The 21,990-nt window shown below is 40.2% G+C and overlaps 1 protein-coding gene across 5 annotated transcripts in view; it reads right to left on the reverse strand.

Annotated features, from left to right (window-relative positions):
* The window catches only part of VLDLR (very low density lipoprotein receptor), a 32,333-nt gene that overhangs the window by 1,745 nt on the left and 8,598 nt on the right, over positions 1–21,990 (reverse strand). For 2 of the 5 annotated variants that reach the window (XM_054519999.2, XM_063714235.1), the window contains exons 2-17: positions 17,158–17,277; positions 12,758–12,880; positions 11,241–11,363; positions 9,217–9,588; positions 8,997–9,119; positions 8,788–8,910; positions 7,879–7,998; positions 7,650–7,775; positions 6,985–7,156; positions 6,178–6,396; positions 5,142–5,260; positions 4,387–4,526; positions 3,925–4,066; positions 2,235–2,381; positions 1,253–1,336; positions 798–878 (exon numbers count right to left, since the gene is read on the reverse strand). In XM_054519999.2, the coding sequence (XP_054375974.2) occupies positions 798–878; positions 1,253–1,336; positions 2,235–2,381; positions 3,925–4,066; positions 4,387–4,526; positions 5,142–5,260; positions 6,178–6,396; positions 6,985–7,156; positions 7,650–7,775; positions 7,879–7,998; positions 8,788–8,910; positions 8,997–9,119; positions 9,217–9,588; positions 11,241–11,363; positions 12,758–12,880; positions 17,158–17,277 (2,334 nt within the window). The remainder of the gene's footprint in view (positions 1–797; positions 879–1,252; positions 1,337–2,234; positions 2,382–3,924; positions 4,067–4,386; positions 4,527–5,141; positions 5,261–6,177; positions 6,397–6,984; positions 7,157–7,649; positions 7,776–7,878; positions 7,999–8,787; positions 8,911–8,996; positions 9,120–9,216; positions 9,589–11,240; positions 11,364–12,757; positions 12,881–17,157; positions 17,278–21,990) is intronic. The other 3 variants (XM_054520001.2, XM_054520000.2, XM_054520002.2) reach the window with 3 other exon arrangements.

The following is a 21,990-nucleotide window of genomic DNA, read 5'->3' on the forward strand; positions in this document are numbered from 1 at the left end:
AAGAAAGGTAATAACGTTCAGGAATCCATAATAATTGACATCAGTAAAAATGCCACGTTTTATGGAGCTAGGATAACTAGAAGTTGGAATACACATAGGCCAGGAGCTTGAAACAAGTTCAGCCCAGAGGTAGTTTTGTGCACTGGAGCTGGACTAGCCACACCCATCCAGGCAAGGGCAGGGTCCTCGGTCCCACCTTAGGCTCACCAAATTAAAATTGCTGTAGGTTGTGGAGAGCTATTCAGGTGGTCCTGGTGTGTTAGCTAAGCTTGGAATCTATTAATTTAGGACAAAGGCTTTTATAGCAAAATCCTTATAATTTGCGTGTCTCGTAATAGTTTTAGAGGTCCTTTTCCATAGGTTTGAAAATTCTTAACTGCTTTTAATTTACCCTCAACAAGTCCTGTAACTCTTAGCATTTAAGCATTTGTGCATCTCCTCTGTATGAAGCATTACACACATTTCAAAGGGGGAACAGAACAGTACACTAGTTAAAGAGACTTATTATAAAAGGGGATAAGCCAGGCTAACAGTGTGGAAGTAGAAAGCATTAACTGTTGAATATTTATCATGCCAGTTACTGTGCCAAAGGCACAACTGAAGAAAAAGATATGGGCCTTAATTTAGTGTATTATGTGGGGGAGAAAGTGAATGTAATTCAGTGTCATAAATGCTAGACAGCATAAAAATGCTAGACAGCATAAAGGGCCATGAAAGGGGTAGCTCCAGATGAACAAAAAATCTTCATCTGGTATCTAAGAAGTTCTTGAACCCAGACTTGTATGAAATCTACTTACAGAGAGGAAGAATGGCCCAAGCGGCAGAAGTCCCTTTTGGGGGAACACTGACCTCTGATACTGCTGTGGTCACATTGATCCCTACAGAGGAATAAAAGGAATCAGTTTAAAAGGATCTGTATTCAGACTTAGAAATTTCCCATCAGGTAAAGAGCCAAAACCTTTGCATCCAATATTAATGTTCAGTATCTACTACAATTGAACACCAGGAACAACTCTGGCCTAGAAGTATTTGAGTCACATGCTGTAGTAGCCATTTCACTGACAGTTCTCTACTAGAAATCTTAAAGATCAGTCAGGAAAAGATATGCAAGTTTTAAGTCTTTGGTGTTTAAATATAGGTTACCAACTGGGGCAGAAGTAGTAGTTAAAGGCTGCATTAATTATTTAAGCTATAGATACAAAGAGTGTGGCTGTTAGTTGAGATTAACAGTTTGCAGTACTGAGCTCAATACCTCCAGGAACTAGTCCACTAGTTGGTGAAATTTCTGTTGTGTTCGTATCTTTTGTCTCACTGTAAGTCACAGTAGTTGCAGTACCTGAATTATAAAAACCAAGAACCTGGTTAATGCCAAGGTTCCAGAATGGCTAGCTGTTTTGTCCAGACAAGCCATGTAAAAGGTTATTTTAAAACCAGGTAAAATAGACAAACCACTGCTGAACTAAGTTGTACAGCTGATGTGTCGAAATAGCAATCTTCATGCAAAAAAGAGATACATGAAACTTTGTGAAGAACAGTCGGTGTTTGGCATTTGACAATTCAAAATGATGGACAACCATATTTTATCCCTCTAAACAATATCCCATGTTCCCAGAAACTACAAGAAATGTTCTCAAGATGCTCTGGTATACCAGGCATACCAGACTGTCTTGCAACTAATTTCTTGGTAAACTGAGCTAATCCCTGCCCGACCATGAATTACGCTAATAAAAACCTCACCAGCCTCACCAAACGAGCTCCTTGATCACACAAATGAGTTTAATTTGCCACTTAATCAAAAGCTAAGAACAGAAGACTAAATGCAAATTTGGCTTAAGTGTTATTTTAGGGTAGCGTCACCCACTAAGGCAATGAGGTTTCTGCAACCATGGCCTTCCTTAAGCATAATTTCTGTCCTCCTCCTTTTGAGGAAAAATGTTAAGGTCTCATTTAATTACCTGCAAGTTGGCTAGCTCAGAGCTGTTAAGGGACTAATTGGTACAAATTAGTATAAGGTATGTTGACACTTTAGTCTCCTATAAACTCATTTAATGTTGAAATGGGTTAAAGTCAGTTCTAAAGAAATGACATGATAACCCGGCATACAACAGTAGCAGATATCTTCTCAGATCTATTCAAAGAATTAGCTAAAACAGAATTCTTAAAAATCCAAGCTTTTGTCTTATTATATTGCTTGTTGTAGGTTCTACTTGTGGTTGAAACACAAAATGCCTTACTTTGGCAGTCTCGGCCATTTTCCTCTACATTGTACCCATTGGGACAGGAACAGGTATATTTTGGAGAGTGATCATTAATCTGTGGTGCTGGCAGACAAAGGTATTCACATCCTCCATTCTCCATGTCTTCTTCACACCAATTTTTACCTAGTCAGGAAAAAAATACCATTAAAATGAGTATTCTGATGCCTAGTACATATAAAGCCTTGTTCTACGTGTTGAAGACCTGAGTCCTTGCCCCCAGGAGCTTAAACTTGTCTACTCTGCCAATCCTTCAAGTGAGAGCAATATCAAGGAAGAATAAGTATAAAGGTACAGGCAGCATGCTCTAAGGACACCAGATAAGGGACCTCTTGGAGATAGACTGGAAAAGTTATGCCTTTAAGAGATAGATGCCAAAAGAGGAGGTGGGGAAGGGAGGTGAGGGACCAGGACTGGCTCTCACTATTTGCCCAAGGTTTAGCATGAAGGCTCAGAGAAAGGAGACTAGGCATGTTCTCCTGGTTTTCACTTGACTTGCTCCAACAAAGTGGAAGGAAACTCAGCCTTAGGAAGGTGTGAAGGTTTTATTTAGATAGAACCAGTCAAGTGTTTTCAGCAGGAGATAATATAACCCGATGTGTTTGAGAATCTACACAATCCTACATCAGATGTGTCACAGGGGGAAAGTAGGTGTTATGAGTTGAATTGTGTTTCTCCCTAAAATTAATATATTGAAGTCCTAGTACGTCAGAATGTGATCTTATTTGGAGATATTGAAGATAGGGTATTTACAGAGGTAATCAAGTTAAAATGAGGTCATTAAGGTGGGCTCTAATCCAATATGACTGGTATTACAGCTCACGCCTGTAATTCTAGCACTTTGGGAGGCCGAGGCAGGCAGATTACTTTGGGTCAGGAGTTCAAGACCAGTCTGGCCAACATGGTGAAACCCCATCTCTACTAAAAAATACAAAGTTTAGCTGGGCGTGGTGGCTCACTCCTGTAGTCCCAGCTACTCAGGAGGCTGAGGCATGAGAATTGCTTGAACACAGGAGGCGGAGGTTGCAGTGAGCAGAGATTGTGCCACTGCACTCCAGCCTGGGTGACAGAGCAAGACTCAGTCTCCAAAAAAAGAAAGCTGGACACAATTATATACAGAGGGAAGATGATGTGAAGAGACACAGGGGAAGAGCACCATCAACAGACCATGAAAAGAGGCCTGGAACAGACCCTTCCCTCACAGCCCTCAAGAGGCACCAACCCTCCTGGCACCTTGATTTCAGACTTCTGGCCTCCAGAATTTTGAGATAATAAATTTCTGTTGTTTAAGGCAGTTTGTGGCACTTCATTGCAAAAATCCTAGCAAACTAACAGTAGAGAAAGCTTGTAGCACCAAAGCTACTTTGGAGGTTACTGCACTACTCTTGGCAAGAGGGGCTGAAGGCCAAGGGAACGTGGATGAAACAGAAATAAAAGCTCTGACACTGAGCCTTGGGAGGAAAGCTAGGAGCTGAAGTTCAGAAGCCATTTCTCTAAGGCAGCAGAAATTAAAAAAAATAACGTGTGAAATGTTTAAGGTAGGGTACGGGAGGGCAAAAGTTCCCTTTTAAAGAAAGCTGAGTTGCCAAGAGCTACTGACATCCAGCAGGTTCTGTGTCATGCTGCTTCCCTTAAAGTAGTTATGAAGGACTGTGCTTCTCCACGGTACCTGATGGCTGTACAAGTTCATGATAGACAATGATGTCTTGGGCATCATTAAGGTTGTTGACTAGAGTGGCTAGCTCTGATCCAGTGAATTTATTGGCACCATAGACTGCTTCATTTTCTCCATCTATCCAGTAGACACGATCCTAAAACAGAACCCCACAATTAGCATGTACATCCAGGATTAACACAAGTCGATTTCTAAGGTCATCATCGTTTACTTCTCATTTAATGGACTAAGTTTATTGAATGCTGAGCTGGGACACTAGATATAAAACTGTAAAAGAATCAAGTTTAGGTTTGAAGTGCTTCTGGGAATTAGTGTCTAATTTGTATCAGGTTTTAAGTGAAAGCAGTTTCTCAAGCCACGTTCAGCTGCTCTTCCCTCCTCCCGCTATGTCTGTTATTTCTTCTCAAAGTGATATAGTACCTCAAAGTACACACTTCGATGTGAGACACATCTTACCTCAAATATTGTTAGTGCAAGAGGATGAGCTAGGAACTCCAGAGACTTTAGTACTATCCTACGATCTTGGCCATTCAAGTCCACGCTGGATAACATGTGCAACTTAGAATCAAGCCAATAGAGGCGACTTTTTATAAGGTCTAGGTAGGAAAAGAATTGTCATTACATGACAAGCCACTACTACTCTGGCTTCCATTTAAAATATCTAACGAATGAATATTCTACTTTCATGGTTCTTTCCCCAGCAGGGTTTCTTAACAGGGGTCACACGAACCTTGCGAAGCAGCATGCAGAGTCTGTATCCACATTCACTTTGGGGGACTAACAGGGTACCTGAGATTCTCAAAGTAAATGACTTAAGAAATATTACTCACATTACAGAAAATATTAAAAGAGGCTACCATTTTGTTGTTCTCCTCCAAAAAGCCAGAATAAAACTGTTAAAAGCCTGCAATTCAGGAAATGCAAAGGCACTCATGCCCAGAATATTTAGTATGAGTGCACCCAAGACCCAGCGTTCACTGAATTTGTGTCACATATTAGGCCCAGATGGACAACAGGCCAGTAATTATGGAACGTGTAATTTGTTAATCCACCATTTTACTAGTGTTGTTCAGTTACTCCCATTGAAAATTCCTGCTAGAATTTAGGCAGAAGCAGTAGAGTCATCTGCTAGTCCAGAATTCACCATGGAAATACATGGAAACACTAAGAAGATAGTCGAGTGGGTGGTCGAGAAGGAAGAACATACATACCAAGTGTAATTCCATTAGGCCACTGGATATCCACTGTCACCAGTGGACGTCTATCGAATCCATTCATTCCTGCTTTTTCTATTTTAGCTGGTTCACCCCAGTCTGACCAGTAAACAAAGCTGTGAAAAATTAAATGAGAAATAAGCCTCAGTGGTTTAGAAGGAATAAAGTTGTAGCTTGAAACAAAACTTAAAATTTGAGCAGAAAACTCAAGGCATTCTCTAGTGACAAATAGTAACACTTAAGGGTCTAAATTATGTTCTAGGTAAATAAAATTGAATATTAAGAATCTACAAGCTCATTATTAACTATAATAATCTATGTTTGTCTGACATTTAAATTTCAGCCCAAAGTCACAAGGTTATGTTTCCTTTTTAAAAGGTCACTTCTTTCAGAGGAATGAAAGACGAACATCCTTCAAATTTCATAGCAGGGGTTGGCTGATTGATTGAGTTCTAATGAGGCTGCATGGGGGCCAGTTGTGATGACTACAGCCTTAGTCAACTTCCTAAGCTGCTCTTCTATGTTACTTAGTGGCAATTTACGGAACCCCCTTAGTGAAATGTTTCTAGAAAGGTCTGTTTATTTCTGCTGGACTTTCAGACAACTTGCACACTTAGATGCAATGTGGTTACCCAAATCCTCACAATTCAGGCTGTCATTTAGGTTTGATCATCCAGAGCTAGCCCAGCAAAGCATTCAGTCAAAAATTAAAAAATCACTTGCGTAGAAACTGGGTGGACAAAAGGGTTCAGATACAGCTTTTGGTACGTACATCAAATCAGGAATGTTAATTCATTAATGTCAACCAGCAGTCAGTCATACCAGAGTCAGACAGAAGGACCTGTCATATAGATAAGGGCATCCCAGGGTCACTCAACTGGGGCAAAACTGATATCTTGAATTAGAATTCTAATTCTTTGTTGTAGAGGGCTCATAAACCTTGAGATTTTAGTACTAATTCAGGTATGAGAAAGCTCCTGACCTACACAGATACCATTCCAAAAGGCTATGTGATGGAAAACAGACTACAAACCCAGACAGTGGGTCCACAGCTATGGAGGCAGGCTCTCGCAAGTCAGAGTTAAACAGGAACTTCCTTTTGGTTCCATCTAGGGTAGCTACTGAAATAGTCTTAGAAGCCGCATCAGTCCAGTAGATGGTCTTGTACACCCAATCAACAGCAATGGCTGCAGGATTATAGACATTGTCGATCATTTTAACATGTCTACCAACCTTGTCATCAACTGAGGCACTGAAACAGAATAGGTCACAAGAAATTTAAGAGTTTGACACAATTAGAGCTTGGAGAATGGACTTTTTGCTTACAAAATGGTCAATGACTTTGTTCAGAAAGAAATCTAGTTAACACCACAGCTCACCACTCAAATTATTTAACCATGCTGCTTACTGATCCTAAATTAATAATGCTGTAGATTATCTAGTTGCTGGTATGTATTCTATATACAAGAACAACAAATTTCTAAGTGAAGCTATTTGTTTCAGTATCCATCATGTGAGTTTCTATAGTTCCCATTAAGAAAAGGCTGTACTACCATTTCTATTTGTAGCAACAATGAACAGTTCTCAATTAACTGTAGAGAAAAGGGAGAAAATATAAAAAATATGAAAGATGTCATCTTTTACTTCATAGACAATTGTTAGTTTCTAATTAGGAAGTGATAACAATTTAATAAAGAATTAGCATTAGACTTAATGTCCCCAGGTAATTAGATGCTACATGGGGCTAGACACAAAAGAAACTCCTCCGAACTATCCCACAGATTACTTCCCAAGTGACAATGACTTATGTCAAGACACCACAAAAGGAACTGAAAGTTACCTGAAGATAGCCTTTTGGCTTAGATCAGCCCAGAATAGTTTCTGAGCAGCAATGTCAGCATCGAGAGCCACAGTGTTTCTTAGCTGTTCAACTAGTTGGATATATTCTTTCCTCTCTAGGCCGATCTTCCTGATGTCTCTTCGATTAGTGAAGATCAGACTTGGCTCTTTGCCTGCAAGATGGAAGTCAGGGTTACTTAGTTTTGATTTAAGAAGGCAAGGTCTTTCTAAACCACCTCCTCCCAGCAGAGGAGAACTTAGAAAATAAAGGTATTGTGGAATACCTCAATAGTATCTGTTCTGGAGTTCCTGCCCCTGGGACCTGCAAGTGCTTCCTACGGTTTAGGAAGGCAGTCCTGGGGTTACAGCCTTCAACAACAGGGTGGGTGATGAATAAGTCACTTATGTGAGTTGCACTCAAGTTTTGGAAACAGAGAGCATGCAAACCTGGTAGATATTCATGGTATCATATGCAAAAGGAATGATCAAGGTAGACATCTAGGGGAGAGATCTGCTATTTAACCTATACTGCTGTATTATGAGGTTAGCAGCATTGTTCTCAAGTACAATTTCATGTTTAGTTTGACTATTGTAGTCACTCGCTGTACCTTTTAGAGGCACTTACTCATAAAGGTACAATAGCCACACCAGTCCAAGTTCATTTACCTACTGCCTTGCACACGCCAGTAGCAAGATCCATTTGATAGCCACGACTACATTCACACTTGTAACCGCCTTTTAAGTTGATACAAATTTGACTGCAGATTCCTGGATTTTGGCATTCATCAATATCTAGGAGGGAAATCACAATTAGTCTTCCTGCTCCTATACCTTACTAGGTACATACTACCCTTTCCCATCACCCGCAGGGTCCGGGTTTTCTTCTTAGACTCACCTCCACAGGTTTTCCTATCGATCAGTTCAAACCCAGCTGCACAGTCACACTCATAGCCTATAACTAGGTCTTTGCAGATATGGGAACATCCACCATTATTTACCAAGCATTCGTTTATATCTGGAATAAAAATGTAGCAGTCACTTGACAACTTATTTTCAATTAATATCTTCTTTCACATTTAAAACCCAGGCTATTTGTGATAACTTATCTAGTTGGCCTGGTCAAACCCATGATTTGTCTAAGACCTAATCATTTATTTTATAGGTATATATTTCAGGGTGGATTATCTATCTCCTTGGCAAGTTACCAATTGGTCAAGCATTTAGTCAAGTTTCTCTATTGATGATCAGTTATCTTTAAGGAGGTTAAACTATAAACTAGCTTGGGCCAGGCGTGGTGGCTCATGCCTGTAATCCCAGCACTTTGGAAGGCCGAGGTGGGTGGATCACGAGGTCATGAGTTCGAGACCAGCCTGGCCAACATGGTGAAACCCTGTCTCTACTAAAAATACAAAAAAAAAAAAAAAAAAAAAATTAGCCTGGCGTGGTGGTGGGTGCCTATAGTCCCAGCTACTCAGGAGGCTGAGGCAGGAGAACTGCTTGAACCCAGGAGGCAGAGGTTGCAGTGAGCCGAGATTGCATCATTGCACTCCAGCCTGGGCAACAAGAGTGGAACTCCATCTCAAAAAAAAAAAAAACAAAACAAACAAAAAAATGAAAACAAAAACTATAAACTAGTTTGTCCTACCTGTGCTTTTAAGTCATGAAGTTTCACTCTGAAGTCTACAATTGAACTTCAGTACATCCAAAAGTTTTAACTAGCCATCACAGGGGGTCCACACAGTGTTAGCTACGCTGGATTGTATCAAACTTCCAGGGCCTGTACTTGAACAACAAGTACACTTACGACACTCTTTCAGGGGCTCATCACTCCAGTCCCTGCAGTCTTGCTCCTGGTTACATACTTTGCTGATATCTATGCATTCTCCACTTCTGCACTTGAATTTTCCAGGGCCCAAGCACTGATTGACTACAAAGAGAAACAAAGAAGAGAGATTCCATGAGTGGGTCTGGTCAGAGCAATCCATTGCTTAACCAACAAGAAGAAATCCTTACCATTTTTGCAGTTGACTTCATCGGAACCATCGACACAGTCTCGGATACCATTACACTGCCTGCTGCCATGGATGCAGCTGCCATCCTCACATTCAAATTGGTCAGGTCGGCAAGTTCGAGAGGCTACAAAGGGAGGAAACACCATGGAATGAAGCCAGCAAATTGTCCCAGTTGATAACAGGGAAGAGAACTGAACATGCCATGCTAGAAAGCTACTTACGACAGTTGACCTCATCACTGCCGTCCTTGCAGTCAGGGTCCCCATCACAGCGCCACTTCTTATGGATGCACTCGCCAGAGCCGCACTGGATTTCACTGGCTGGACACCTGGTGTGTATAACTGGCTGACGGCCACACTGCTCCAGGGACTCATCAGATTGGTCGGAGCAGTCTGCATCATCGTCGCACACCCAGCTGATGGGGATGCAGGAGGAGGTGCTGCACTGGAACTCATGGGCGCCACAGGTTGGCGGGGCACAGTCCAGCTCATCGCTGCCATCGCTGCAGTCATCCTGGCCATTGCATACAAAGTTCCTGGAGATGCAGCGGCCACTGGAGCAGGTGAACTCACTGGGACTACATGTTATATTGCCTATTAAGAGAGAGGATGCCCCACTGAAAGTGCATCAATATTGGTCCTTTCAAGATTCTTGTCCCAAAATCTAATACATTGATCTTTATTCATTAATCCTAACTTACTAGCCCAACTTAAAGGCTACAATGGAGTTAAATCAAGAACTTTTGTACAGTCTCATTGTACAAAAAATGAAGGCACGCAATAAATAAGAAGAACAGAAATAAAGAACCAAGAAAATAGTTGAAGACTGGAAATTAATTTGAGATGAGAACCACAATTGACTCTAAAAGTGGCCGTGATAAATAACAAACTGTAACAACGGATTTCAATTTGGAAGGCAGAGATTGAGTTGTCCTTGAATCAACATACTGCTTGTCAGATCTTATCACTAGTTGAGAATATCATGCAACGTAATACAACAAGCATTAAGACTTTGTCACCAAAAGAGGTGAACCACATACCACCATACATGGTTCCTCTTTTTGGTCCTTTAAATAAGGATCAAGAATAACAAGTCTTAAACACTTTCTATTTTGAAAAAGTCACTGCCAGGGCTATAATCACCATTTAACAATCAGGTATGCTGACAATGATAAGCTAGTCCTACTAGCCAATTGGTACTTTGACTTAAATTCCTGCCAAACGTTTCACGGTCACAATTTGGTGGCAATTAGAATAGAGACCACGACTCTCTTGGGAAGCAAAGTCTAGATTTATAAGGGAAACACTTGGCAGCACCAGGGCTTACCAATACAGAAAACTCAATTCTAGGATTGAACACTAAAACTCATTGGACTAGGTGCAGTGGTATTGACTTCAGGAGGCGACTTCTACACACAAGACTGGTGTTTCAACTGTAAGTGCCCTGAGCTCCATTGACTACTACCATATCAGGAGGCCCATGCTTGTCAGACTTGGGAGCTGTAGGTTTTAGAGGCCCTATAAAAAGGGCAGTAGCTTGAAAGAACATGCAAAGCACTGTTTGCTCAGCCTAGTGATTTTCCCAGGCCCTCACCTTCAACATGCAGCATTTTATTAAAGATTTTCCAAGACCAGAAACATGAAAGAATAGGAAGCAGAGTTAGCTTTCAGAGACAGGAACTGCAACAGGAGACAAAGGTATCACCAGTTGGGTAGACTTTTCTTTGGGTATCTGAGGCAAGATGTTAATTCATGCTTCTGTGTCTTTTTTTTTTTCTGGGAAAGTTATGCCAGAATCTAGTTCATGGGCAAAGAAATGCTTGTATAATACTCAAATAATTTATTCCAATAACCCAATCAAATTTAGACCTATGAATGTGTTTGCCAACCCTACTCACCTTCTAATTTTATTGTGTCAAAGTGCAAAAGACACATGAATTACTGACAAAACAAAAGCCCACACACTTGCTGCTTCCCTGAGCTACTTCTATATATAAGTGCCTTGAATGACTTACCTTCTTATTTCTATTTGCCTAAAAGAAACACCAAGCAATGGTCAATTGCCACATGAATGTCTTTTAGGGTTTTAGGGCAGTTATGAAGGACAAGTAATTGAGCAGATAGTGAAGTCACTGAAAAATGAGTCAATGTCAGTGTGTCTTCAGGCTTAGGTTAGTCTCCCCCTGCCCACCCTTCCTTTAAGAAAAGGGTCTTTGGATTACGTCACTCAACACTGATCTTCTTACCACAGTTTTCTTCATCTTCTCCACTGTCACAATCATTTTCACCATCACATCTCCAGGACACTGGGATACACTGAGTAGAATGGGCGCCACAGCTGATCTCATTTATGCGGCATGTTCTCATATCTGTTGATGATATACAGTCTCAAAAGAGCCTCAAAACTGATCAATGCAAAGCTGCTGCTCCTGTGCTGCCTGGAAGTGCTAATACCTGTGACTCAGTAGCCTGGCACACTGGTGAAATTCTACTAACTGGCTGAAGCCTGGGGAGCTCTTTCATCAGCTCCATTCCTTAGAAGCTGTGCCAACCTATGCCACCTGGCAGTGTACCTGACAGCCTTGACCACGTCACTCCTTCAAGGTCCCACGGCGTGCTCAGTTCTGGCTTTTGTTTTACTTGGCGTGGTGAAGTTTATTGGCTGGCCTGCTCTAGACCACTATTTATCTGTTGGATATCAAGTGAGCACACCCAGATATTGTCATCTAATCTCAAATACATGAAAAGTCAGATGGTCAAACACCTACAAAATCTTCTATTGCCTAGATTCCTTTATGGGCCTCCTTCACAACCTCCTTTAGATTGGCATCTTGCAAAGTAGAAGCATGCCCTAATGCTTGACTTGACCAGGTCATTCTCCATTAAAACTTGAGGCTGAATCTTTATACAACCTGTCTTTAGCTCACAGGCCTTGAACTCACTTGCCTTGACCACTATTACTCACCTCACTTCTTATCTAGAAAATTGAAAGTGACACCCTTATCTTCCTTTCTATTTGATTTTCTTTCATAATCACATTTTAGACCTAAATTGTGTTCATGTTAGTCCTTTTTTAGTGCTTCTACCAGTGCAGGCCTCTACTGACTCAAACTCTAAGACTTTCTTTGCCTTGACATTCATGCGATCTCAATTTATATGATCCCAAACCATCATTCTTTATGGTCTCATAGACTTTTTCCTAAGGACACAGGTATATACTTGCATACCTATGAAGTTTCTCTTATTTAAGAACAAGCTGTAAGATCTCCATTTTAGTAACTTTAGGTTACATGTGTGTCAGAAGTCACTATATCACCCAATTACTAGCTACCTTACCTCTTCAGTAATAGCTTTTTAATAGTATGATAAGCTGTGCTTCTAAAAGCTTTTGCTTGGCCCATAGGGAACCCTCACTTCTTGACTTAGCTTCCAGGACCAGAGTACCATCTGCTCAGTCATTATAATCAAACATTTGAAATCTATGCACCTAGTCAAGGAGTTCTTGATTGAATCTGCTGACTTCAGTTTTAAGTATTCAGTAGTGAAGCTACCCAAGAGAATGTCAGTCTTGTTGGACCAGGGAGAACATTCTTTAAAGGAGGCTGATAAACTGGTAATGATTTGACTGCCCTTGGAGTCAATTGACCTAAACTTTAAGGCAGGCAAAGAGAAATGAATACCAAGTAGTAGATTAAGCAATACTTAGAAATGTTAGACACCAAACAACTTGGGAAAGTTCAAGGCCAAAGCAAGTTACACTCACGGCACTGTTCTGTGCTTTCATCTGAACCATCTTCACAGTCAGGATCTCCATCACACTTCCATCGGCTGGGAACACACTGGCCATTGTTGCACACGAAGTCAGATTCAGCACACGTCTTCTTTACTACAAACGTTTATTTGAAGGGTTAAAGTTGAAGTCATTTACCCACAGCCCTAGCTTCACATGAGGGCTCATACTGCATTTTGGCATGTTTTGCTCTAAAAAAAGCTGAGTCAATGGGCACTCAACTGCCAATATCCAGGGGAAACTTCAGAAAAATTATTATTTTTTTTCAGAGGAGGAAGATGCTTACTTGAGAGACTTGGAGGAAACTGAAGTCAAGGTCAGACAGAGATTGCCCATTATCTTACAACCCAGAGATACCTTACATTTAACTTCCTGCCTGTTTTATAATGTTGAGATTAAGTAACACTTTCATTTTCTACATGCATTTCTTCCAAGTCATTCAAGTACTTCATTTAACAGCTAAACATTCCATCTTCTGACTGGATCATAGTAGAACTGCTTGCTGGGGACTGAATGTTTGTCTCCACCCAAAATTCATGTGTTAAAATCCTAACCCCTAATATGATGTTATTAGGAGGTAGGGCCTCTGGGAGGTAATTAAGTCATGAGGGTGGAGCCCCCATGAATGGGATTAGCACCCTCATAAAAAGAAACCAGAGCACTTGCTTTCTCTCTCTTTGTTATCTACTATGTAAGGACACAGTGAGAAGATGGTCATCTGCAAACCAGAAAGACAGCCCTCACCCGATATCAGATCTGCTGGCAGATCTCTTCTCAGCCTCCACAACTATGAGAAATAAATTTCTGTTGTTTCAGCCACCCATTTATGGTATTTTTGTGAGAGCAGTCTGAGCTGACTAATATACAGTTCAAGGGGCATCCCTTAACAACACATGTGTTTAGTGTGGAGCATGAAGGCCAAACCCCAGTACTGAATATTGTCACCCATACTGGTCTACAGGGGCAAAGGAACTCATCAGGTAGAAAGGGGAGAAAACTCAATCAGTGTAACAAGAGATGTTGTATTTAGAATTCAAGGGAGAGAAGATTTTAGCCTTTCTAGCCAAGGGGTAGGCTAACATCAACCAGCTAAAAGTCATTGAAGCTGTCAGTGCTAATATCCATAACTGACTGCTAATGTTAAAATAGCCTAAGGAGAGGAATTGATTCTGTTGCTAATTCTTCCTGGGGCAGGTCTTTCCCCTATACTTAGGGTTACCATGCAATTTTTTGTCCAAATTGGGACAGTCTCAGCAGAAAGGGGACACTGTTAATTATATCTGGAAGATAAGCATAAACCAGGGCTGTCCTAAGCAAATCGGATAGGATTATCCTATCCATGAAGGAATCACAGAGCAGGATGAATCTTGATATAAAGTAGCCACACAGAATACCCTAAGCTTGTCTTTCTTAGATTATATTCTTTCTTGCCTATATGCTTATACCTTCTACTCAAATTTCTATTTTAAAACATTCCTCTATAACATATATTCTGTGAAGGTAAATAAGTGAAAAATTCAGTTTGATGAACATTCGAAAGGGACTGTTTCCCAAATCACTGGTGTAAAGCAGGTAGAACTCTCAGAGCTTTGCCCTTGGACCACTCTGGTTCAGAGTAAGATATTGTAAAGGAGAGAGATAGTGATTACAGTTAATTTCTAGAACTCAAGATGGGTTGACAAATTATGATGATCTATAAAGGATTATCTCCTTGAATTACATAGCCAAGAAGACAAGACTGGCCATGCTAGCTTTAGATTCATGCCTGTTTCTAAAATCACTGAAAAACTCAAACACTAGTGTTAATGAATTAAGTGCTATTCAAGGTCTATGTTCTCCTGAGCATGGAGGAAGAAGTCAGAGGGTCTGCAGGGTTAGTTGCTATAATTCAACTTGTGATATTCTTTGGAAGTTACAAAAGAGGGAGTAGCGGAATGGCTGTAAAGAGACTCCATGATTGATTGATTGACTGATTTTTTATTTATTTATTTTTATTTTTTTTTGAGATGGAGTCTCGCTCTGTCACCCAGGCTGGAGTGCAGTGGCGCGATCTTGGCTCACTGCAAGCTCCGCCTCCCGGGTTCACGCCATTCTCCTGCCTCAGCCTCCCGAGTAGCTGGGACTACAGGCACCTGCCACCATGCCCGGCTAAATTTTTTTGTATTTTTAGTAGAGACAGGGTTTCACTGTGTTAGCCAGGATGGTCTCGATCTCCTGACCTCGTGATCTGCCTGCCTCGGCCACCCCAAGTGCTGGGATTATAGGCATGAGCCACCACACCTGGCCCCCCATGATTTTAAGTCTTAGAAAACGTAAGGAGGATGTGAAAGATTGGCTGTATACCACAGTGTTTGAGCAAAAGATAAACAGAGACAGACACATTGCCATAGGGTTATCTCTCTTCATTTGGATCGTAGACTGGGAGGGTAAAGAAAGGATATGTGAACTGGGCCTTGAGAGACAAATAGGAATTTAGATGTGCCACAGAGGAAGAGAATTAGCAGTTACATATTTAGAGTACTTAGGTTTCTGATTAATTAGCTCAGCCTAACATTATAAAAGAATGAGTTAATGGGACCAACAGAAGCACATGGCTAATAGAATCTAAGGTTAAGTTGACTATGCCCATTGACATACTGGAAATAAAGAACTATGCTAAATATTGTAACCAAGTTCCATATTAAGAGACTAGACTAAAAATAGGAGGCAGCTTTGGAAGTTTTAAGTAATTCTATAGCTTTCCTCTTCCACAGAGAAACAAAGTAAGCACTCAGACCTCCCCTGACTGTAATATTTCCACTTTCTTTCTCTACTGTCACACATGGGAAGTAGAGACAAATTTTGGCTAAGGATATAATTTTTCCTGTTTCAAATGATCTTGATTAGATATACATCTACCTCTTTTTCTTTGCCAAACTCTCCTACCACGTGGCTAGTAGAGAGTACTTATACAAGACTATTTTAGAAAAATCCCAAGTTGACCCAGGTTAGTTCCTACTGAGTCAGATGATAAAAGAAGACTTGTGCAACATAAAGAGAATAATTACTTTTTAAGAACAAGCAATGAGTTTTGCCAAATATATAGTTTAGAATAGAGGAAAAAAATTGCAACTTACAACAGGAAAATAGTTGACAAGAGTGAGGACTCTCTAGGGAGATATTTTGTAATAGAACTAAATTACCTAGGTAACCCAGAAATAGCATGAGACTCAATGTCTTGTGGAATAGATTAAAATCTTAGTGTTAAAATGCAAATGATGGGAAAGTGTTGCACAGGAGAACTATTCTTGGTCCTGAGACTGGATGTGAGTTTCTTCCCTGAGACGGTAAAATGGACTTCCTTATGCTTCTAAAGGAGCTACTGATCTGCTTTACACATTGGCATGAAAACACCTATGATACTGCTCAGAGAGATGAGGTGTAGAACAAGGTCTGCCATGATGCATACTGTATAGCATTTTAGTAATGATGCATGAAGAAGTAGGTAAAGGCATAACAAGATGGCAGTTGATGAAACCTACATTTAGTCTCTACTTTTCTTCTGTATTTCTACCTTGTATAGTGAACATCTTTATATAACATCTTTTAAAAGATAAATGACAATGTTAGCACCAATATTCACATAGAATATTGTTTCAGAATGTTTACAACATTGAACAAAGGGATCCTAGAGCAAACTTCAGCATGTATTCATGGTATCTAAATATAATCTTGCCATGCAGTTCTCAGCTATTTTGGCTTGACATGAGGTTGTATAGATTGCATACATAGGCATTTCTCACAATGATCTTTTAATAGATGCTGATTGATGGATGTGACACTGTATCCCCATTCTCTTGGGGAGAGAATGTCTTCCGCCCTGCTAATGCTTTAGAATTAGCAACTATTGTAGGCAGAGAATTAAAAAAGAATCCTTATCTGATCTTTGATCTGTGCTGGCTTGTAGTTTCTATGTCAGGGGTTAATTAACCCCCTGAAACTTTATGGAATTTTCTCATGTCCATGGCTTGCCTTCTTTTCTAGGATCAGAGCCATCTGAAAATTAAAAGGGGAAAAAAGTCCCTTCTAAGCAATCTTCTATTTGTCTCTATTTCTGGTCCTCTTCTCCCTTCTCCCAGATTCCTATTCCACATGTTTGTCTGATCTAAGATAAACTAGGTCCTGTCATTTAAATGGAACATCACCTTATCATTCCATTCTCAAGTTGATAACCCCATGTCAAACATTCAATTTTATTCCTTTACACAGAGAAGTATAGATTCTTTCAAAGCAATTGTTAGAAGTGGATTTTATTTTCAGAATCTCAATACATTGCAGATTAAGATAACATCATATTTTAACAAAATGCATAAGTCATCAAACTCTTTACTTACCACAGTTCTTCTCATCACTGCCGTCAACACAGTCTTCATCCCCATCACATTTCCACAACAGCGTAATACAGCGACCATTTGTGCACTGGAATTGAGAGGGTTCACATTTGGCTTTTCTCCCTAGAATAAGAAGGGAACATTCAGTAAAGCAAGGATTAGTTATAGATTCAAGATACCTAATACCCATGGATGGGGACCTTCTCAGAAGGATACTGCAGACTTGGCAGGCTATAACATCCTAAGGGCCAGAGCAGGATGGATCTTCAGCCACTGACTGACAGTAATTGTGTTCTTAGCTGGGTACATGCTAAGACTAAATACTAGATTTTCAAGCCCCTTTCTCAATGAGGTGCAGCCAAGGGACTACACTCTGACTAATGGAATGTAAACTAAAATGGTATATACAATTTTGGGAAATGTCCTTAAGAGGATAGAGGATCCATTTTCTTTCCATCTGTTCATTTCTAGTACTTGAAAATTGGGCATGGTGGCTGGAATAGTGATCTTGGGCAAATGGAGCCAGACCAAAATAGAAGGAATCCAGATTGCCCAGAGACCACAAGGGGCATCATCTCTGCCTGTGGACTCATTTCTCTCATTTGTTGAAACTACGTGTGTGGCTATAATCAGCCAAGTCCTAATCCTTTAATGGCATTTCTTTCTTGTCCACATCCATATATTATCCATTAATGATGTTTCTATTACAAGCACAGTGAAGAGGATTTAGAAAGAGCAGCAAGAATAGGGTAGAAATAGAGATTTAATACAAGATTCCTCCTCTTAGAAACTGAGGTCTAATTGGAAAAACACAGGTTTAAAAAACAGCTCCAAGATAAAAGCAACAAGAAAGTATAGTTAAGAGGGAAAGGAAGATCATTTGTCACTTAAAGAAAAGAGGAAAGGAAAGTGAGGTGGAGCTGAAGATGTAGATTCTATTTCTCTGAATCTGTTTTTCTATGCTTAATGTATGGATATTTAATTCACACAATGGTGTGAACTAAGACTTCTAAGTGGGATAGTTGGTGTTTTGCCCGGCACAGGCCAGCCAATGTTCAGGTGCTTCCTATCATTAGCAGTTCTGTCCTTCTGGCGGATGTGATTGCTTCACGATAAAAGCCACAGATGTGGCCGCTTAAAGCAAATGTACTGCAAATATTTGAGAAAAACAGTGGAATCATATAGTTCACGCAGATTACTTAGGGAGGGTGTCCAAGCAGAAGGCCTTCCAATTTCCTGCCACCTTTCAGCATTTGCAGCTGTGGCATGCTGGCATAAGAACTGATATTACAGAGACAAGCGCAGACTGGAACTCTTGTGTTATGTGCACAATACCCTAGTTGGTCTCCCTAGTGTCAGCTACTCCCTGCTGTCTGGGAGCATTTTGTGCTTTGTGGCTCTTCCCAGGGAGATGAAAATTTGGCCCAAATCAAGATGACCATATGGGTGTGGTTACTTCCTTGGATATTAAATACGTTGCTTTTAAAACTGCATCTGTCACTCTGCTCCCATGAGTCTAATTAAGCTAGGACCCAGTTACAAAGCAGAATGGTTTCCTACCTTCGTTTCATAATATTTTTTCATTCCTCACATGTTTTATTGGTTGTAATATACTAGGGATTTAGAAGGGGAACTAGAGGAGGGTAGAGATTGTTGTCAGGAAGCATCACCTGTGTGGTTTTATACTGCTAAACCAAATATGAGGTACCTGGTGCCTCTCCCCTCTCCCCTCATTGCCACTGGATTCTTAATATGTTTGCAATATTCTCAATGCTAAGGGTACATGTCTTGTAGTTCTATATAACCTTACTACCTTTGGGGACTGTGAAAGTGGTAAGACTCTACCTTGAGTAACAGAAAAAGAATGATTTGTAGCCTGAGAACATAGGTATAAATATACTTGGAAAGAATAGTCAGGTTGGAGTTAGGATATAGTAAAGGCTGAAAGCCTTTGATTTTTTTTTAAGGTTTTAGTTACCAAAGGTTATTAAGTCAAAATGAGACAACAACATTGACATTGATATCTACATAGTCAAAATGGGAACCTTGTGATCAGATTTGAATAGGAACTTAAAGGTCAGTGTCAATTGATAGTTTCCCACCCCAGGGTTAAGGTACCTGGAAGACAACCTCCTTAAGAATGAGTTTGAAGCTACAGATTTCATAGGCACTCAGAGTGGCCTGGGATTAAATATGGGCATAAAGTATCCCAAGGCTGATATTTACTCTACTATTGCCTTAAAGAGGGTCTCTGAATTTAGTTGTAATATACAAGCTATCAACAGTAATAAATTCTATTAAAATCCTAGCAGCTCTGCTCCAAGAGTCTATATTGAGGAGACTCAGGACAGGCATCAGCATTTTCTACTAAGAAAATATCCGAAGCCAAAAAGGAGTTTAATTTCTAGCTTTTCTTATCTGAGATATTTCCACTTAAGCTTCTGCCTGATCATCATAAAGCTGTGTTTTACCCTCCCTCTCAACCACACACACACACACACACACACACACACTCTCTCTCTCTCTCTCTATCTCTCTCTCTCTCTCCAATAAGGAGTAGCAATAGGCATTAGGAGTACAGTGTGCTACTAAAATGTCCCTGCTTGTTTAAAAGAATGACATTGGGGTGGGGGTGGGAAGACAAGCTGGCTTTATAAAGGACTCTTTAAAGACAGGCAAATAAAGACCTTAAGCTTTATGGCTATGCCTCTTCATTTCCTAGTTTCCTAAGTACTTTGTTTTGAGGGACTGCTACTGGGCAGAAAGTGATCCCTAGTTCTGTTTAATTCTCTGCTTCCCACAGAGAGGGAGAGCTCAGACACTAAATCGAATGCCCAGCCCTTAGCCACCTGACTGGAACACTGTTAAGTTTGCTGTTCAAGTTTTTAAAAGGTTCTACCTATCCACCTCTGGTGCTCAGCTGGGACTGCTGCTGTGCAGAGCTCTAGGAGAATTGAAAGCACCAAATGAGTTAAGAAAATTTTGGTTTCCAAAGCTTTGGGATTATAGGATTGTGGACCTGCAGTCTATTTCCATCCATGAAAGTTAAGTCTCAAATTCAGTATTATACTTTCATAAAGGGAACAAGTTGAGCTTGAAATCATCTACACTCGAGATTCTTTTAATTCTTAGGGCTAAGCTAAAGCCGATGACACCTCAAAAAATACCTTGGAAGTAGAAGTGCTAGGCACTTCTGCTCAGACAGGTGAGAAGATGGGGTAAAATGCAATTGTTAGTGGGTTCCTCAAAGCCATGAGGTTTCACAAGAATGCCTCAGGCTAGGGGGGTGGTTGAAGTGGAGGGAAAGGCCACAATAGCAGGGGCCCTGTGTGTTCCACCTCTGCCTCTACCAAGACTTTCTTTTGAATATTGGATTTTGGTGTAAGAATTTGAAAAGGGTTCTATTAAGAAATTGTCCAAGTTTTCTTCCAGCTCTAATACTCAGAATATCTTTGCTCCTTTGGGTGAGGGGGTTGGAAGTCACTTGTACCTACTCGCTTATGTGCCTATTTAAATTTGTAATGAATGAATTCCTGGAGCGTCAAAAAATTCTCACTTTTACTGTCACTTATATAGATGGAATCAGACTATAGACTATGCACACTTACTTCAAGGACCTATTTTCCTGGGAGCCTTGCTTCTCTAAATAGTTAACATTGCTACACAGACACATTGGCAGTTCACTGGCTCCAAGAAATGCAGGGTTCTTCTTGGTGGTGTTTGTATAAATTTATGGGGTACATGTAAAATTTTGTTACATGTATGTAATGAATCTATACTGATGAAATCTGAGGATTTAGGGTGTCCATTACGCGAGTACATTTTTATTAACTACAGTCATTGATGTTATTTCTTCTACCTTACTGTATGTTTGTATTCTTTAACCCACTTCCTTTCATCTGCCCTCCCTTTCCCCCCACTTCTGAGTCTGTGTCGTCTTTCTACCATCTACCTCCATGGAATGAAATATTTTAGCTTCCACATATGATTGAGAACATAAGATATTTGTCTTGCTGTGCCTGGCTTATTTCCCTTAGCATAATGACCTCCAATTCCATCCCCATGCTGCTGCAAATGGCATGATTTCATTCATTTTCATGGCTGAATAGTATTCCATTGTGTATATGTACCATATTTTCTTTACCCTTTCATTATTGATGGGCATTTAGGTCAATTCTGTATCTTTGTTATTGTGAACAGTGCTGCAATAAACAGGCCAGTGCAGGTATCCCTTGGATATACTGATTTTTCCTTTGAGTAGATACCCGGTAGAGGGATTGCTGGATCAAATGTTAATTCCAGTTTTAGCTTTTTGGGAAATCTGCATGTTGTTTTCCTTAGTGGCTGTATTAGTTTACATTCTCACCAGCAGTGTATAAGACTTCCCTTTTCTCCATACACTCAGCAACATCTGTTGTATTTTGTCTTTTTAGTAACAGCCATTCTGACTGGTGTAAGATGATATGTCATTTTGGTTTTGGTTTGCATTTCTCTAATGATTAGTAATGGTAACGATTTTTTCACGTATCTGTTGGTTATTTTTATGTCCTCTTTTGAGAAATGTCTATTCACGTCCTTTCTCCACTTTTTCATGGGATTATTTTTCCCCCTGTTGTTTGAGTTTGTATATTCTGGATATTAGTCTCCTGTCAGATAATAGTTTGCAAATATTTTCTCCCATTCGGCAGGTTGTTCTTCACTTTGTTGATTATTTCTTTTGCTGTGCAGAAGCTTTTTAGTTTAATTAAGTCCCATTTGTCTATTTTGTTTTTGTGGCCTAAGCTTTTGAGGTCTTTTTCATAAATTCCTTGTCTACACCAATGTCCTAGAGGGAAA

This window comes from Pongo abelii, chromosome 13 (genome assembly GCF_028885655.2).
Source record: "Pongo abelii isolate AG06213 chromosome 13, NHGRI_mPonAbe1-v2.0_pri, whole genome shotgun sequence".
Lineage (NCBI taxonomy): Eukaryota > Metazoa > Chordata > Mammalia > Primates > Hominidae > Pongo > Pongo abelii.